The 13,740-nt window shown below is 46.0% G+C and overlaps 1 protein-coding gene across 1 annotated transcript in view; it reads left to right on the top strand.

Annotated features, from left to right (window-relative positions):
- The window catches only part of NRP2 (neuropilin 2), a 219,832-nt gene that overhangs the window by 45,111 nt on the left and 160,981 nt on the right, over positions 1-13,740 (top strand). The window contains exon 2 of the mRNA XM_056861211.1: positions 2,108-2,285. Within this exon, the coding sequence (XP_056717189.1) occupies positions 2,108-2,285 (178 nt within the window). The remainder of the gene's footprint in view (positions 1-2,107; positions 2,286-13,740) is intronic.

The following is a 13,740-nucleotide window of genomic DNA, read 5'->3' as shown; positions in this document are numbered from 1 at the left end:
CCAGGGCCTGATGTTATAACCAAGGGCTGAAAGTGCTTTTCCTCGCTCACAATGTAATTGTTACCAGGCCATTTGTGGGCCAGCGCCACAAAAACCACCACTGTTGATTATTGCAGTCTTTAATTCCAGCTGCTTAGTTTGGCTTGAAATCTTGAAGGAAGATGGGGAGGAGATGAAGGGAAAGCCAAGAGGGGGTGGGGGGGAGAGTTTGGGAAGAGGAGAGGGGGTGTGGAAGTATAGTCTTGTGGTTGGATCTGAATCGAGGAATCCCAAGATGTGATCTGGAAGCCATTGCTGCGGAAAACTCCTGTGTGGGCCTGTGTGGGACATGGAGGCCTTCTCTGCAGACCCAACCCTGACATTGTCAAGGAGGATATTTGTCTAGGATGCTGGCCTATAAAGGGCCATTATGTGGTTTCATAACTTCTCAGGTTGCTTCCAAATACACTTCAAGGTTTGCAGGGGCACCATTTAAACATTGTTGAAGCTGTGCCATGTTCAGATTATTCTTTACGAGCAGCACTGTATTTTGCTGTGCCGGGGCTTACAAATGGCTCAGGTATTTGGTGGTCATGACAAAGACACACAACTGTCTGTAGAAGAAAGACAGACAAAAAGATGACTAATCAGTCTTTGTTGACAACATTGTTAAAATTATTAGGAGTTTTTTTTAAAGAAAACTTCCTTCCTTCCTTCCTTCCTTCCTTCCTTCCTTCCTTCCTTCCTTCCTTCCTTCCTTCCTTCCTTCCTTCCTTCCTTCCTTCCTTCCTTGAATATATATCTAGGGCCAGCCTTTAGCACTTGCTAAATGTTTCCAACCCTCCATAGAGCTTCCCCCCACCCCTCCAATCTGAAAAAGTACTTCCCCAGTGCTGAAGCACATTTAGACAGGTCTCTGCTAGGGAACCACAAGAATGTTCCTCTCCTAAAGCAACATGACCAAAACAGGATGTTTGGCAAATATGTAGGGTTGCCAACCTCCAGGTGGTGGCTGGAGATCTCCCGCTATTACAACGAATCTCCAGGCAAAAGAGATCAGTTCCCCTAGAGAAAATGTCTGCTTTGAACGATGGATTCTATGGCATTATACCCCATTGAAGTCCCTCCCCTCCCCAAATCCTGCTCTCCTCAGGCTCCACCCCCAAAATCTCCAAGTATTTCCCAATTTGGAGCTGGCAACCTGATCTTTACCTTATCATATTATGTCAGGGAAGGGGCAGACAGGCCTGTAAGAATGGCGGGGAGAAGGAGGTAGGGTTGCCAACCTCCAGGTAGTAGCTGGAGATCTCCTGCTATTACAACTGATCTCCAACCGATAGAAATCAGTTCACCTGGAGAAAATGGCTGCTTTGGCAATTGGGCTCTATGGCACTGAAGTCCCTCCCCTCCTCAAACTCCTTCCTCTTCAGGCTCTGCCCCCAAACCCTCCCGCCAGTGGCAAAGAGGGACCTGGCAACCCTAGAAAGAGGTCAGTCCAAGACTTGGGAAAGAAGGGTCAAGGCCTGGTTTGCCTTGCGTCTAATTTTATTGCGGGCATCAAACTTGTCACAGTTGGTCCCGCTGCTCTACCTGAGCAATTCCTGTTTTAAAGCAGGGATTACATCTTTTTTCCTCCCCTGTTTTACAAGGGGTGGTATTGTTCAGTTTGGATGTAATCATGTCTGTGAGGTGCCGTTAGGGTAACGATGGAAGAAAGCCATAGAATTGCTTGTAAAAGAGCTAACGGAAGGGGAGAAATAGAGGCCGTTCCATTTCCAAATAATCTGATGTCTGTGTTGTCTGTTTGGAAAAAAAAACCCACATCTGAAATTGCGTAGGCGGGCTCATATATAGCTGCGCTTTTTAATGGTCTTTCTAAGATGTGGTATGTGTATAGTAATCACCTTCACTCGAAGTGTCCAGAGATTTCCTTTGTACTTGGAGACTATATGTCTGTAAAACATTTTTTAAAAAGGAAAGAAAGGCAGCAGGAGGGGGAAAAAACCCCCAATTCAGGCATCCGCTGGTTCAGACTCAAGAGGGGAAAACTGTAATGCATTTGAAGTTCCTAACTGATTTCAGCCGCTGTTTTTATTTAAAGGCTTTTGGTTTTTTGTTTCTTTTGTAGCTCCGTCGTGCGGGGGCCGTTTGAATTCCAAAGATGCTGGCTACATCACTTCACCTGGCTACCCGCAGGACTACCCCTCCCACCAGAACTGCGAGTGGATCATTTATGCGCCGGAGCCCAATCAGAAGATTATCCTCAACTTCAATCCTCACTTTGAAATCGAGAAACACGACTGCAAGTAAGAGCCCCCCTTCCTGCCGCCTCCCCCCTCCCTTGAATTATTACCTCCTCTTATTCCAGGACTTTTGCTGCCCTTAATCTCACAGTGCAAGGAGCGGAGCAGAACCATAAAAACTGATGCTGAGGAACGGAAGGATGGGAGGGAGTGTGGGTGAGCAGGAAGGGAGAAGTTGCCCAATTTGATTATACCGTTCTGCAAAGTTGCATATAATAGACGTATATATTGCGCTTGGAACATAGTTGGAAAACCACAAATGTCTATAAGCCCCTGTTCTGTCATACCCCCTTTCCCGTGAATGCATACTCCAGCAGTTATTTCCAGTAGAGCATTCCAACCCAGAATTGCGTTCTACTTCGCAGCAAGATGTAGGTTGCCAGGAGAGTATGGAGGACTGTATTGTGGGGTTCAAGTTGTCATTGCCCATAAATGTTCATTGAGATAATTCTCTGACTCATGTAGAGAAGCAGCTGTATTTTTATTTAATAGGTTTTTTTTGCTGTCGAGTCACACTCGACTTGGGTGGTTTGCCATTATCTGCCTCTGCGTAACAACCCTAGACTTCATTGGTGGTCTCCCATCCAAGTACAAACCAGAGCCGACACTCTGATATTGCTTAGCTTCCAATATCTGACATCTTCAGTTTCTTCAGATAGTGATTGGTTACCACCAGGTGTACGGGCAAACTACCGTCAAGTTGCAGCCGACTTAACGGCCACCCCAGCAAAAGGCTTTCCAGGCAAGTGAGAAACAGAGGTGGTTTGCCATTGCCTTCCTCTGCAGAGTCTCCCTTGGAGGTCTCCCTTCCAGGTACCAACCTTGCTTAGCTTCCAAGATCTGATGAGATCATGTTATCATTTTCAGTTTCCTGAGATGGCTATTGGTTATCAGATATGGGGTGGGGGAGAGGGAATCCTACCCTCTTCTGAGATGCAGGAAAATCTAGTGAGATCTAGATTTGCCTCATGAAAGCACTAGTTTAGCCATTTTGCACTGAAACACACATAGTGTAATTCTAACCGAGTTTACTCAAAAGTAAAGACAGCTGAATTCAACGGGACTTACTGTAGATCATGTTGTTAGCACAGTGGTCAGCCTAGCCAGGTCTAACTCAAGAAGTTCCTGTTATGGCCACTGCAAGCTTGAACGAACTGCTCCTGAAACTAACACATGCATTGGCTGGTTGGCTAAAGGCAGGACGCAAGCTGGAGATGAGTTGGGTGGAAGCCAGAAGTCTGGAGATGGAGAAGGTGGTCTTCCTCACGTGGCCTCCTCCAGTGATACATTGGCCAAATGGAGGGAAATCAGTAGATCTGCAAGCCTTTCTGTCCCAGATTGGCACTCTGCAGCATCACTTGGTTTTCCAGGGTAGGAAGGTTATGAGCTGCTAAGTGTCTCAGCTGGAAAGCCCTGTAGGCTGCCTCCTTGAGGTAATCCAGGAAGCCCGGAAACCATGACTGATCCATGGAGAACCTGATCCATGGGGCCTTGTGGCTCCTGATATGTTCAGTGACAGTTAATTCTGATGACTCAGGCATAGCAGTTCCAATTGGCAATGATTATTTACTAGGGTTGCCAGCTCTGGGTTGAGAAGTACCTCGACATTTTCAGGGTGGAGCCTAAGGAGGGCAGTGTTTGGGAAGGGGAGGGACTTCAGTGGGATATAATGCTATAGAATCCACCTTTCAAAGCAGCTATTTTCTCCAGATGAACTGATCTCTATCGACTGGAGATAAATTGTAATCTCAGGAGCTCTCCAGCTAGTACCTGGAGGTTGGCAACCGTATTATTTACTGAAGGGGGTTCTGATGTGACCACTGATGAAAGAAACACTGCTACTTCTAGTACGCTCGGTTATACATTTGAATCTCAGTCCTGAAGAGAATACTGTATCTATAATCCTGTAACTCTCAGCAACCTCAACAACCCGATTTTGGTAGAGTGATCAGATGCAGGTGTGAACAGGACTTTTTTTTGGCAGGTGTAGCTGGTCGTGCAGGTGTGAGGGAAGTTCTCCCTCTCCAAAGCCCATCTGCAGTGCAGTTATTAACAGCACAGGAGCCTTTTCTTCCTTTGCAGCTGGTCCCCCCTATAATCTAGGTCTATAATACCTGTTCCCATGCAGAAGGCATTTCCCCTTTTTTGGCACAAATCTGGCATATTCTGCTGCGCTTGGTGGTTTGTAAGACCAGGAGCTGGATGTCCAAGAAAAACAATTAGCAGCTAGTAAGAAATAATTAACAGCTTCACTGAGCACCATTAAAAGCAGGAATTAATGAGGTGGTCCCTTGGGCCTTATAGCCCTGTCTGAATGTCTGTGGCCAACTGAGAGACTGTTTAAAATGTGTCGCTTTCTTGAGTGTCTAGAACTGAGTCTTTTTGCACATTCTATCCTGTTTATTTCGAAGGGGCGGGATGCAGCCGCTGAAAGGCTCCCTGACTGGCTACACTGATACCAAATGTATTAATGAGGTTGATCCCGAGGGTCTTATAGCCCTGTCTGAATGTCTGGCCAGCGGAGAGGCTGTCTAAATTGTTCTGCTTTCTTGAGCGTCTAGAAATGGGTCTTATTGCACATTCTGTCCTGTTTATTTCAAATGGGTCGGGTGCAGCAGCTAACAAGCTACCTGACTGGCTACATTGATACCGATTACGGCAGTAGGTCTTGTGCCTGTCGGTGTGACCAAAGAACCGTACAATGATTTCAATAAAATCCGGTCGGCTCTGAAGTTCGGTCTTTATTGTCCTGACCTCTGTTCTAACACCGGTTCACTGACCATCAGTGGCAGCGGATGATTCTTTATGGGGGGAAACAATGACACAACTCTGACATCACACCAAACCATGGATTGTGCTAGCCATAGGTTAGAAGCCAAGCCATTGTTTGTAGCTGCTTGTCTCCTGCTGTTTTCTGCCCCCTTGGCAAACCATGATTTGGCACTGCTTGCCTGCTTTGGTTTTCCTTCTCTTCAGCACTTCTGTTTCTATGGGGCAGGGCCAGAGCGGCAGCCGTAAGTATGGTTCGTCAGGTTGGACATCCTGCTGAACCATAGTTAGCACAAATAGTAGTTTGAAAACCAGCTACAGTTCCTGATTCTGGCGTGCAGTCTGTCAATGTGTAGGTATCATGCCAAACCGTAGTTAGCACAAGCCATGGTTTGGAAAACCACTTCAAACCACAGTTTTTAATTCTGGTTTGCTGGCTGATTGAAAACCATGGCACAGTTAAGCTTTTGTAACCACGGTTTGGTGTGATAGGCCTCAGGAACTGCATAAAGCTTTGCTGTTGCTTGGAGTTTGTTGGACTTTAACAAAAGCAGGATGGGAGTTTGTTGGACTTTAATAAAAGCACCTGCAGGCTCCTTCTTCCAGCTTTTTGTTTCAATGATGAAGAAGAAGGAGAGTTGGTTTTTATATGCCGACTTTCTCTACCACTTAAGGAAGAATCAAACTGGCCTACAACCACCTTCCTTTCCCCTCCTCCCAACAGACACCCTGCGAGGTAGGTGGGGCTGAGAGAGCTGTGACTAGCCCAAGGTCACCCAGCTGGCTTTATGTGTAGGAGTGGAAAAACCAACCCGGTTCACCAGATTAGCGTCTGCTGCTCATGTGGAGGAGTGGGGAATCAAACCTGGTTCTCCAGATTAGAGTCTACCCCTCCAAACCACTACACCACACTGGCTAAAAATAATTGCAACCTAAGTCTCATTTCTTAGTGGACTATTCTGTGAACATCTGTAAAGTCAGCCTAATGTCTAAATCAATCAGTTCACTATGACCATCTATCCCATTTTTCACGCTGAACTGTCATTCCAGAAGTGACTGTGAAGCCGGCGCATACCTGCTTCTCATTTCTTAAGAGCCCATTTAACGCGACCTTTGGTGTTTGCCCTGAAGAATCCCCTCAAGGAACCATGCAAAATAACCACGGCGCGTTAGCTATGCACATGGTAATGGCTATGCAAACAGGAACAGGCAAGTGGGGGTGGAATTTCTCCTTTTGCATCGGGACCATGAATAGGCATTTTTAAAGTCGCATTTAAAAAAAGAGCTTTGAGCGAGCATCAAAATTGACCATGGAGCATCAAAATTGGCCTTAGAATCTGATCTTGGGAAGCTCAGGATCCCCATATGCAGAGTGGCTTCAAAAACTAACAAACAACAACCTTGTGCTCCGTACTGTGCCAAGCAGCAGTATGTTGTTCTACATTGCAAATGGCTGTAAAACTCACCCAATATTGCTTGCGGTGCTATATTGTGGAGCACATTAGCTTGTACATATGTAATTAGACTTGCTGCATTAAGACTGTAATATGGCTGCATGTAATTTGCATACCGTTAAAATATAGAAATCCTCATCTTTCAGGTATTTGCAACGCAGCTTTTACTAGACTTGAACCAAAACTCCTCCATATTTTTCAGTAATGCTGAGCGTGTGTGTGTGTGTGGGGGAGGGTTTGGCATTCCTTGTAAAAATGTTAGTTTTGTCCTTACTCTCAAGTGTTCTCATTTGCCCTTGGTGACATCATCATGTAGCCACACCCGATTGGTTCCTACTACCTAGCCAATCAGGGTTAGCTACGTAATGAGGTTATTGAGGGCAAGCGAAGGCACTTTGAGAGTGAAGAGAAAAGTAAAGGAATAAGCAAAAAATTTCACAAGGAACGCCCCCCCCCAAAAAAAAAATCACTGAAGAAGTCTGACATTTGTTCAGCATTACTGAAAATATGGAGTAGGTTTGGTTCAGCTCTAGTGAAAACTGCTTTACAAGAACCTGGCTTTGAAAGATTAAACCTCATGGTTTCCTAAGATTCAGTTCTTGACTGGGTGGAATCACCTGTGTGATTAATTCAGGAAGGAAAGTAGTAATTGTGGAAGGGAAACAAAAGCACCATAGACATCGTAGCCAAATTTTAAAAAAGCGAAAAAACTTATTGTTTGGGGGAGTGGGAACCACCCCACCGAAATGAACAGTGATTGCTACCTGAAAATCCAAATTGGAGAATAAATTCAGTGCTGGTCTTCAGAGAAATGTTTGATTGGCGAGACTGAATTAATTTATTTCTAAAAAAAATTGCCATAAGAAACAGGGCCAAATGAAGGGTGGCATTTAAATTCCCATTTGCATTCGCTTCTGAGTATTTCGTGGAGGTGTATTCATTCACCGAAATAGTTAATTCCCTCTCTTTGGCTTTGTCCATCCGTGTTAGGGAAAGGTTCTGTCTTTCCCCCCTTCCCTGCCACGAAAGGAATCATTTGGCACAATCAAAGGCTCTTTTCACCCCCACGCCTTCATTTCTGCTCCAGGAAAGCTCCTTAGTTTTGGAAAGCACTTCAAAACCCAAGGAAATTGGCTCCCTTCTGTTATTGTACCCCGTGTGTGTTTGTGATAGGCACAGCCGGGACCCTTAATACTTGCAGGACGGGCACTTTTCTGAAATGAAGGTTAGAAGCTGAGCCATTGTCTGTGCGGCTGCCCTTCAGAAGCAATGACACAGCAGTAAACCGAGAGCCGAGAGGGGAGAGGGGAACAGAAGCTCTGATTAGAGGCGTGCCAAACTATTCGGAAATAACTGTAATAGCCCCCGTCTGCTTGCCATTTCTTCCTCTCGGCGGCTGTGAGTGCAGCTGCCGTTTTTCCTACCGCTGTTCTCCAGCCCCCCATGCCGTGGGATTGGGTATCTGCTATTTGAACCGGGAAGGGGCATCGCATTTGAAAAGAGCATGCTGCTTTTTTAAAAGGTTGCCATTCTGTCACGTTACGTCGGGCGAAGCGCGGCCGCCCTGTCCGTGCCAAGGTTTATTTTTGATCTCGGGAGAGACTTGAACCGGCCTTCCCGGGGTTGAGTGATGGGGGGTGACTTATTCTTCCCACCCCCTGCCCCCCTTCTGAAGTCCCACTCGGTCACGTAGCTGGATGGCCTGGTCCTCTTGGAATTGCTCCTTCTCGTTTTCTTTGCCCCCCCTCCCACCGTCTACATTGGGAAAAATCCAACTCTGAAATCTCATCAGTATGAGATTTGCTCCATTTGAAGGCCCACCTTTTCCATCCACCGGCTCCCTCTTGTAGCCTCTTTCCAATTCAGGCTTCTTTTTGCGACCCATAAGTGTGTCTTCCTCTCCTTCACCTCCCACCCACCCGTCCAGCTTCTGAATTAATGCTGCTGAAATCTGCCACCCACCGTTCTATACATCATGCCGAAGGAAGGCATATTGGGTGTTTCAGCGGCATTTTCATCCTAACGCCCTTGTGCGTAAAACCGCCCCCTCCATGTTTTAGTGGGGGAAGCCTCGCTCCCACCACAAACAAAGACATTTCAAAGAAAGATCCACAACAACTAGCCCAGCGTGTTTTCTCCGTCGTCATTTACTGAACATGACATCCGATTGAATTATGAGTAATCCAGCGGACATCCTGTCTCTGGTGTTCTCTCACATGTGTGTGTGAGTGTGTGAGAATGTTTGTGGCTTTAGCATTGGTAGCTTGGAGCCCCCTCTGCTGGCCTCGTGTCAAAGAGGCCATTGGTTCCCCCCCCTCCCCAAAATAAGAGATGGCTGTTGAGATTGAGGGCTGTGGAAGAAGAGAAAATATTATGAAATCAGACTTTTAAAAAATTGTGTCAGAGAGTTGAAATCTTTGGGAATGTTTGCCCTTTGGGTAATGTGAAATCTTTGAGGGGAGGGGAGACATGATAGAGGTCTATAAAATTATGCATGGTTTGGAGAGAGTGGACAGGGAGATTTTCTCCCTTTCCCATAATACTAGAACATGGGGTCATCTGCTAAAGCTGGAGGGTGAGAGATTCAAAACAGATAAAAGGAAGTATTTTTTCACACAACACATAGTTAAATTGTGGAACTCCCTGCCCCAGGATGTGGTGATGGCTGCCAGCTTGGAGGGCCTTAAGAGGGGAGTGGACATATTCATGGAGGAGAGGGGTTTTCATGGCTATTAGTTAGAATGGATACTAGTCATGGTGCATACCTATTCTCTCTAGTATCAGAGGAGCATGCCTATTATTTTGGGTGCGGTGAAACACAGGCAGGATGGTGCTGCTCCACTCGTCTTGTTTGTGGTTTCCTAGAGGCACTTGGTTGGCCACTGTGTGAGCAGACTGCTGGACTTGATGGACCTTGGTCTGATGCAGCAGGGCCTTTCTTATGTTCTTATGTCCTTAATGTGAAATCTTTGGGAATGTTCACCCCTCAGGGTAATGGGAAATCTTTGGGAATGTTCGCCCTTTGAGTAATGTGAAATCTTTGGGAATGTTCACCCTTCAGGGTAACGGGAAATCTTTTGTTGTTGTTGAATTAGGATGCAGTGAGAATAGATTTCTTACAAATCCCCATGGCGTGGAACCGAACGCACCTTACCTCACTGTGGTGAGGCTTTTGAAAGGCTCTCCAGTTATATAACTCATATTAGACATCTTATGCATTATGCTGTAAAACCGCTGACTAGATACTGGAAAATAGATCATCGGCCTCCAGAGTATATTATCAGCATTGGTTTAAAACGCAGGTTTTCATTTTTTTTTTGCAGTGTTATAATTATCTCAGCTTTGTTTTGAGGCCCCTATATGCAAAAGCGTGTGAAAAACTGCACAGTAGAAGACTTTCCATGTCCTAAACTTGTTGTTGTTTTTAAAAATTAAAAGTTGGGAGGGTATGAACAGTTGTGAAGTGACTGGAGAGTGTGTTGGTGGCAACTAAGGTTGCCAACCTCCAGGTAATAGCTGGAGATCTCCTGCTATTACAACTAATTTCCAGCCGACAGAGATCAGTTCACCTGGAGAAAATGGCAGCTTGGGCAATTGGACTCTGTGGCATTGAAGTCCCTTCCCAAACCCCACCCTCTTCAGGTTCTGCCCCCAAAACCTCCCGCCAGTGGCGAAGAGGGACCTGGCAACCTAGTGGCAACTTATTCTTGTGGCCTCTGAATCCATTTGTTAGGCCTCCTCCCTCCCAATCAATCTAAAGCAGCAAACCCCAATGCGGTGTCCGTGGGTACCATGGTGCCTGCAGATCTCTCTTACTTACTGAATCTTGGGGATGGAATTCAAAGGGTTTCAAATGGAACCAGGACAAACAATTCTGGAAGTTTCCAGTGGCTCTCTACAGCCAGCAGTGAACCTCCAAGCTTATACTTGGCAGGTACGTTAGAAGAAGAAGGTTGGCTTTTATATGCCAATTTTCTCTTTTTTAAAGGAGAATCAAACCACCTTACAGTCTCCTTCCCTTCCTCTCCCCACAACAGACACCCTGTGAGGTAGGTGGGTCTGAGAGAGCTCTAAGAGAACTGTGACTAGCCCAAGGTCACCCAGCTGGCTTCATGTGTAGGAGTGGGGAAACCAACCCGGTTCACCAAATTAGAGTATGCAGCTCATGTGGAGGAGTGGGGAATCAAACCCGGTTCTCCAGATTAGAGTCCACTGCTCTTAATCTCTACACCACAGCCATGTACCTTTGCCTTGGCTGTAGGCACAGACTTCATTATGTCTCTAGACTTGGCAACCGTTCCCTGAGGCCATGCAGACAGCAAACCTTGTCCTTTCTTTGGAAACTGAAACCGAACAGCATCTCTTCTCCAAAGCAAAGAGCCAACACCCCATGGCAGAAGTGTAATTCACCCTGTCCTCCATGGCAGCTGTTTTTGGTGGTGTGCACTACCAAATCTCACAATTCCAAAATTGCCTGCTGGCTCATCTGATCTAAGGTTTGGTCTGGACATGCAGCAGGATTATGGAGATCGGGTCTCCCTCCTGCCTACACTACCTGCTGCTGCTTGGTGGGGACGAAAATGGGCACAAAACTCGGAGTGGTTTCCCACAATAGCTGGGAAACAGCGTGGCACCACTTTGGATGAATAACCAGAAGGGATGTCACCATGTTGGTGTGATGCTCCAAGATTCCCCGAACCATAGAGTTCTGGGGGAATCCTAGAGAATCCCACTGATGCAGTGACATTCCTTCCATTTAGTTATTACAAGTGGCATTGCACTGATGGGCTACCACTGTTTTCCCTTTTCCCTGCCTCCTCCTGCTGGTTGCCAGCCAATGACTGGCTGCCCTCAGCGGAATGAGGTGGCATAATGCTGAGAGGGTTGAGTGGATTGTACCAATTTAGAAGGTCGGTGATGTTTATATTGTCAAGAGCTGGGGAGGGGCTGTGGCTCAGTGGAAGAGCCTCTGCTTTGCATGCAGAAGGTCCCAGGTTTAATCCCTGGCTTGTCCAGTTAAACAAGGACCAGGTCTAGGCACGTCCAGTTAAAAAAGGACCAAGCAGCAGATGATACGAAAGACCCAGGATACCTTAGACCTGGGAAAATGCTGCCAACCTGAGTAGATAATACTGACCTTGATGGTCTACTTCAGAGGTTACCAAATGGTTCTCCATGGAGCACTCGGTGCTCCGCAAAGCATCTCCTAGTTCTCCGTGAAGAGATTGGAAAGAAAAATACTACTGTCATTTGGTTTAGTATGTAGGTGCTAGGTGAAAATTAGTGCTCCATGACTAATTTCTCTCCTGAAAAGTGCTCCAAGACACAAAAAAGCTTGGGAACCTACTTCACTGAAAGGCAGCTTTGTTTGTGAGCTCCCCAACTTTCCTAATTCCCTGTAGATAGAAAACTGGTACATCTTGCGAAGAGGTAAGCTTGAACCTTTTTCTGTAATATGCTTTTGGGGAGGGCAGGGAGTTGTTTTTATATGGGGAAGCATTAGTAGAAATGTAAGGCCCCCCACCCCATTTGCAGTCTGAAGCTGTACATCCTGTCCTGGCTCCCCAGTTTGCTTCACGTGTAGACCAGGAATAAAGGACTGAGCAGCCGCCAGAGGAAGGCAGTATCCGATTCCTGCTCACTTTTCAATCTAAACGCTTTCACAGCTTGTCCCTGCATCAGGTGGCATTGCTGTTTTAGATCTATACATGGGGAAATGAAATCAACAGTGAGATTTAAGCTGAGCTTACAGTTCATGCTTGTGTGTGTATAAAGTGCAGTCAAGTTGCAGCCAACTTAGGGTGACCCCAGCAAGGAGTCTTCAAGGCAAGTGAGAAGCAGAGGTGGTTTGCCGTTGCCTTACACTTCATTCTTGTGTGTGTGTTAAGTGTCGTCAAGTTGCTTCCGACTCATGGTGACCCTATGAATCAAAGTCCTCCAAAAGGTCCTATCTTTGACAGCCTTGCTCAGATCTTGCAAATTGAGGGCTGTGGCTTAGCTGATTGAGTGCCATCCAACCTGGGGGTCCCATCTTCCAGCACTATTATCTTTTCTATTTTGAATTGTCTCATCATAGGGTTTTCAAGGTAAAGGTTGGTCAGAAGTGGTTTACCAGTGGCTTCTTCTGCGCAGTACTAACCAGGGTTAGTTGTAGTGGCACCGCCATTGTCTACGAAAGATCCTCCGCCAGCATCACCTTCCCCTATGCTGCTGCCCAGCAGCTAACCTTCAAGGATTCCTATTCTTATGTGTGTGTTAAGTGCCGTCAAGTCGCTTCCGACTCATGGCGACCCTATGAATCAACATCCTCCTAAATGTCCTAACTTTGACAGCCTTGCTCAGGTCTTGCAAATTGAGGGCTGTGGCTTCCTTTATTGAGTCAATCCATCTCATGTTGGGTCTTCCTCTTTTCCTGCTGCCCTCAACTTTTCCTAGCATGACTGTCTTTTCCAGTGACTCTTGTCTTCTCATAATGTTACCAAAATACGATCGCCTCAATTTAGTCATTTTAGCTTCTAGGGTCAGTTCAGGCTTGATTTGATCTGTAACCCACTCTTACTTGGAGGTAAATTTCACTGTATTTGAGGCTTCCTTCCAAGTAAACATGTTCAGCGTTGAGGTGTATTAGTAATTTTTCTGACTGCAGATGAAGCATGGGACTGAACCGAGTTTTCTTGGGTGCCATTCATTACCTCTGATAATCCTCTGGATTGTCTGTGCTTGAAGATAATGCCACTTGATTTGATTTTGCAAGGGGGTGTTTTTGCACAGGATGGAAAAATGCTGAGAATAACAGTAACCTTGGTGGAGGTGAAAAGTGCCGTCCAGTCACAGCTGATTTACGGCAACCGGTGGCCTTAACAACCGGTGGCCAGGTAGAAGTCAGACCCTGTTGGGGACAGCCTAGATCAGTGGTTCCCAAACCTTTGGGGCCACTGCCCCCTTGGTTCCAGAAACTCAACCCAACGCCCCCTACCCTATCCTATAAAAAGCATTATTCAAAACAGGGGTCTGCATGACTCACTAAAGATGATAATAACAATAAAATTTCAAACCAGAAACAATTAATTGCACATCTATTCAAAATCAAATTAAAACTTTTTAGTTGAAATTGATTCAACAAAACTGATGAACTTGATCTGGTGGTACCAGCTCTTCAAAAGTCTGGGAAAATATTCTGATAGTTTCCACCAAATTTGCCAGCATGGTGCCATAGCTTGATCTATTGTAAATTA

Source organism: Euleptes europaea, chromosome 15, assembly GCF_029931775.1.
Source record: "Euleptes europaea isolate rEulEur1 chromosome 15, rEulEur1.hap1, whole genome shotgun sequence".
Taxonomy (NCBI): Eukaryota; Metazoa; Chordata; class Lepidosauria; order Squamata; family Sphaerodactylidae; genus Euleptes; species Euleptes europaea.
Note: the sequence above shows the minus strand (reverse complement) of the source record. Positions and strands in the feature narration are given on the sequence as shown.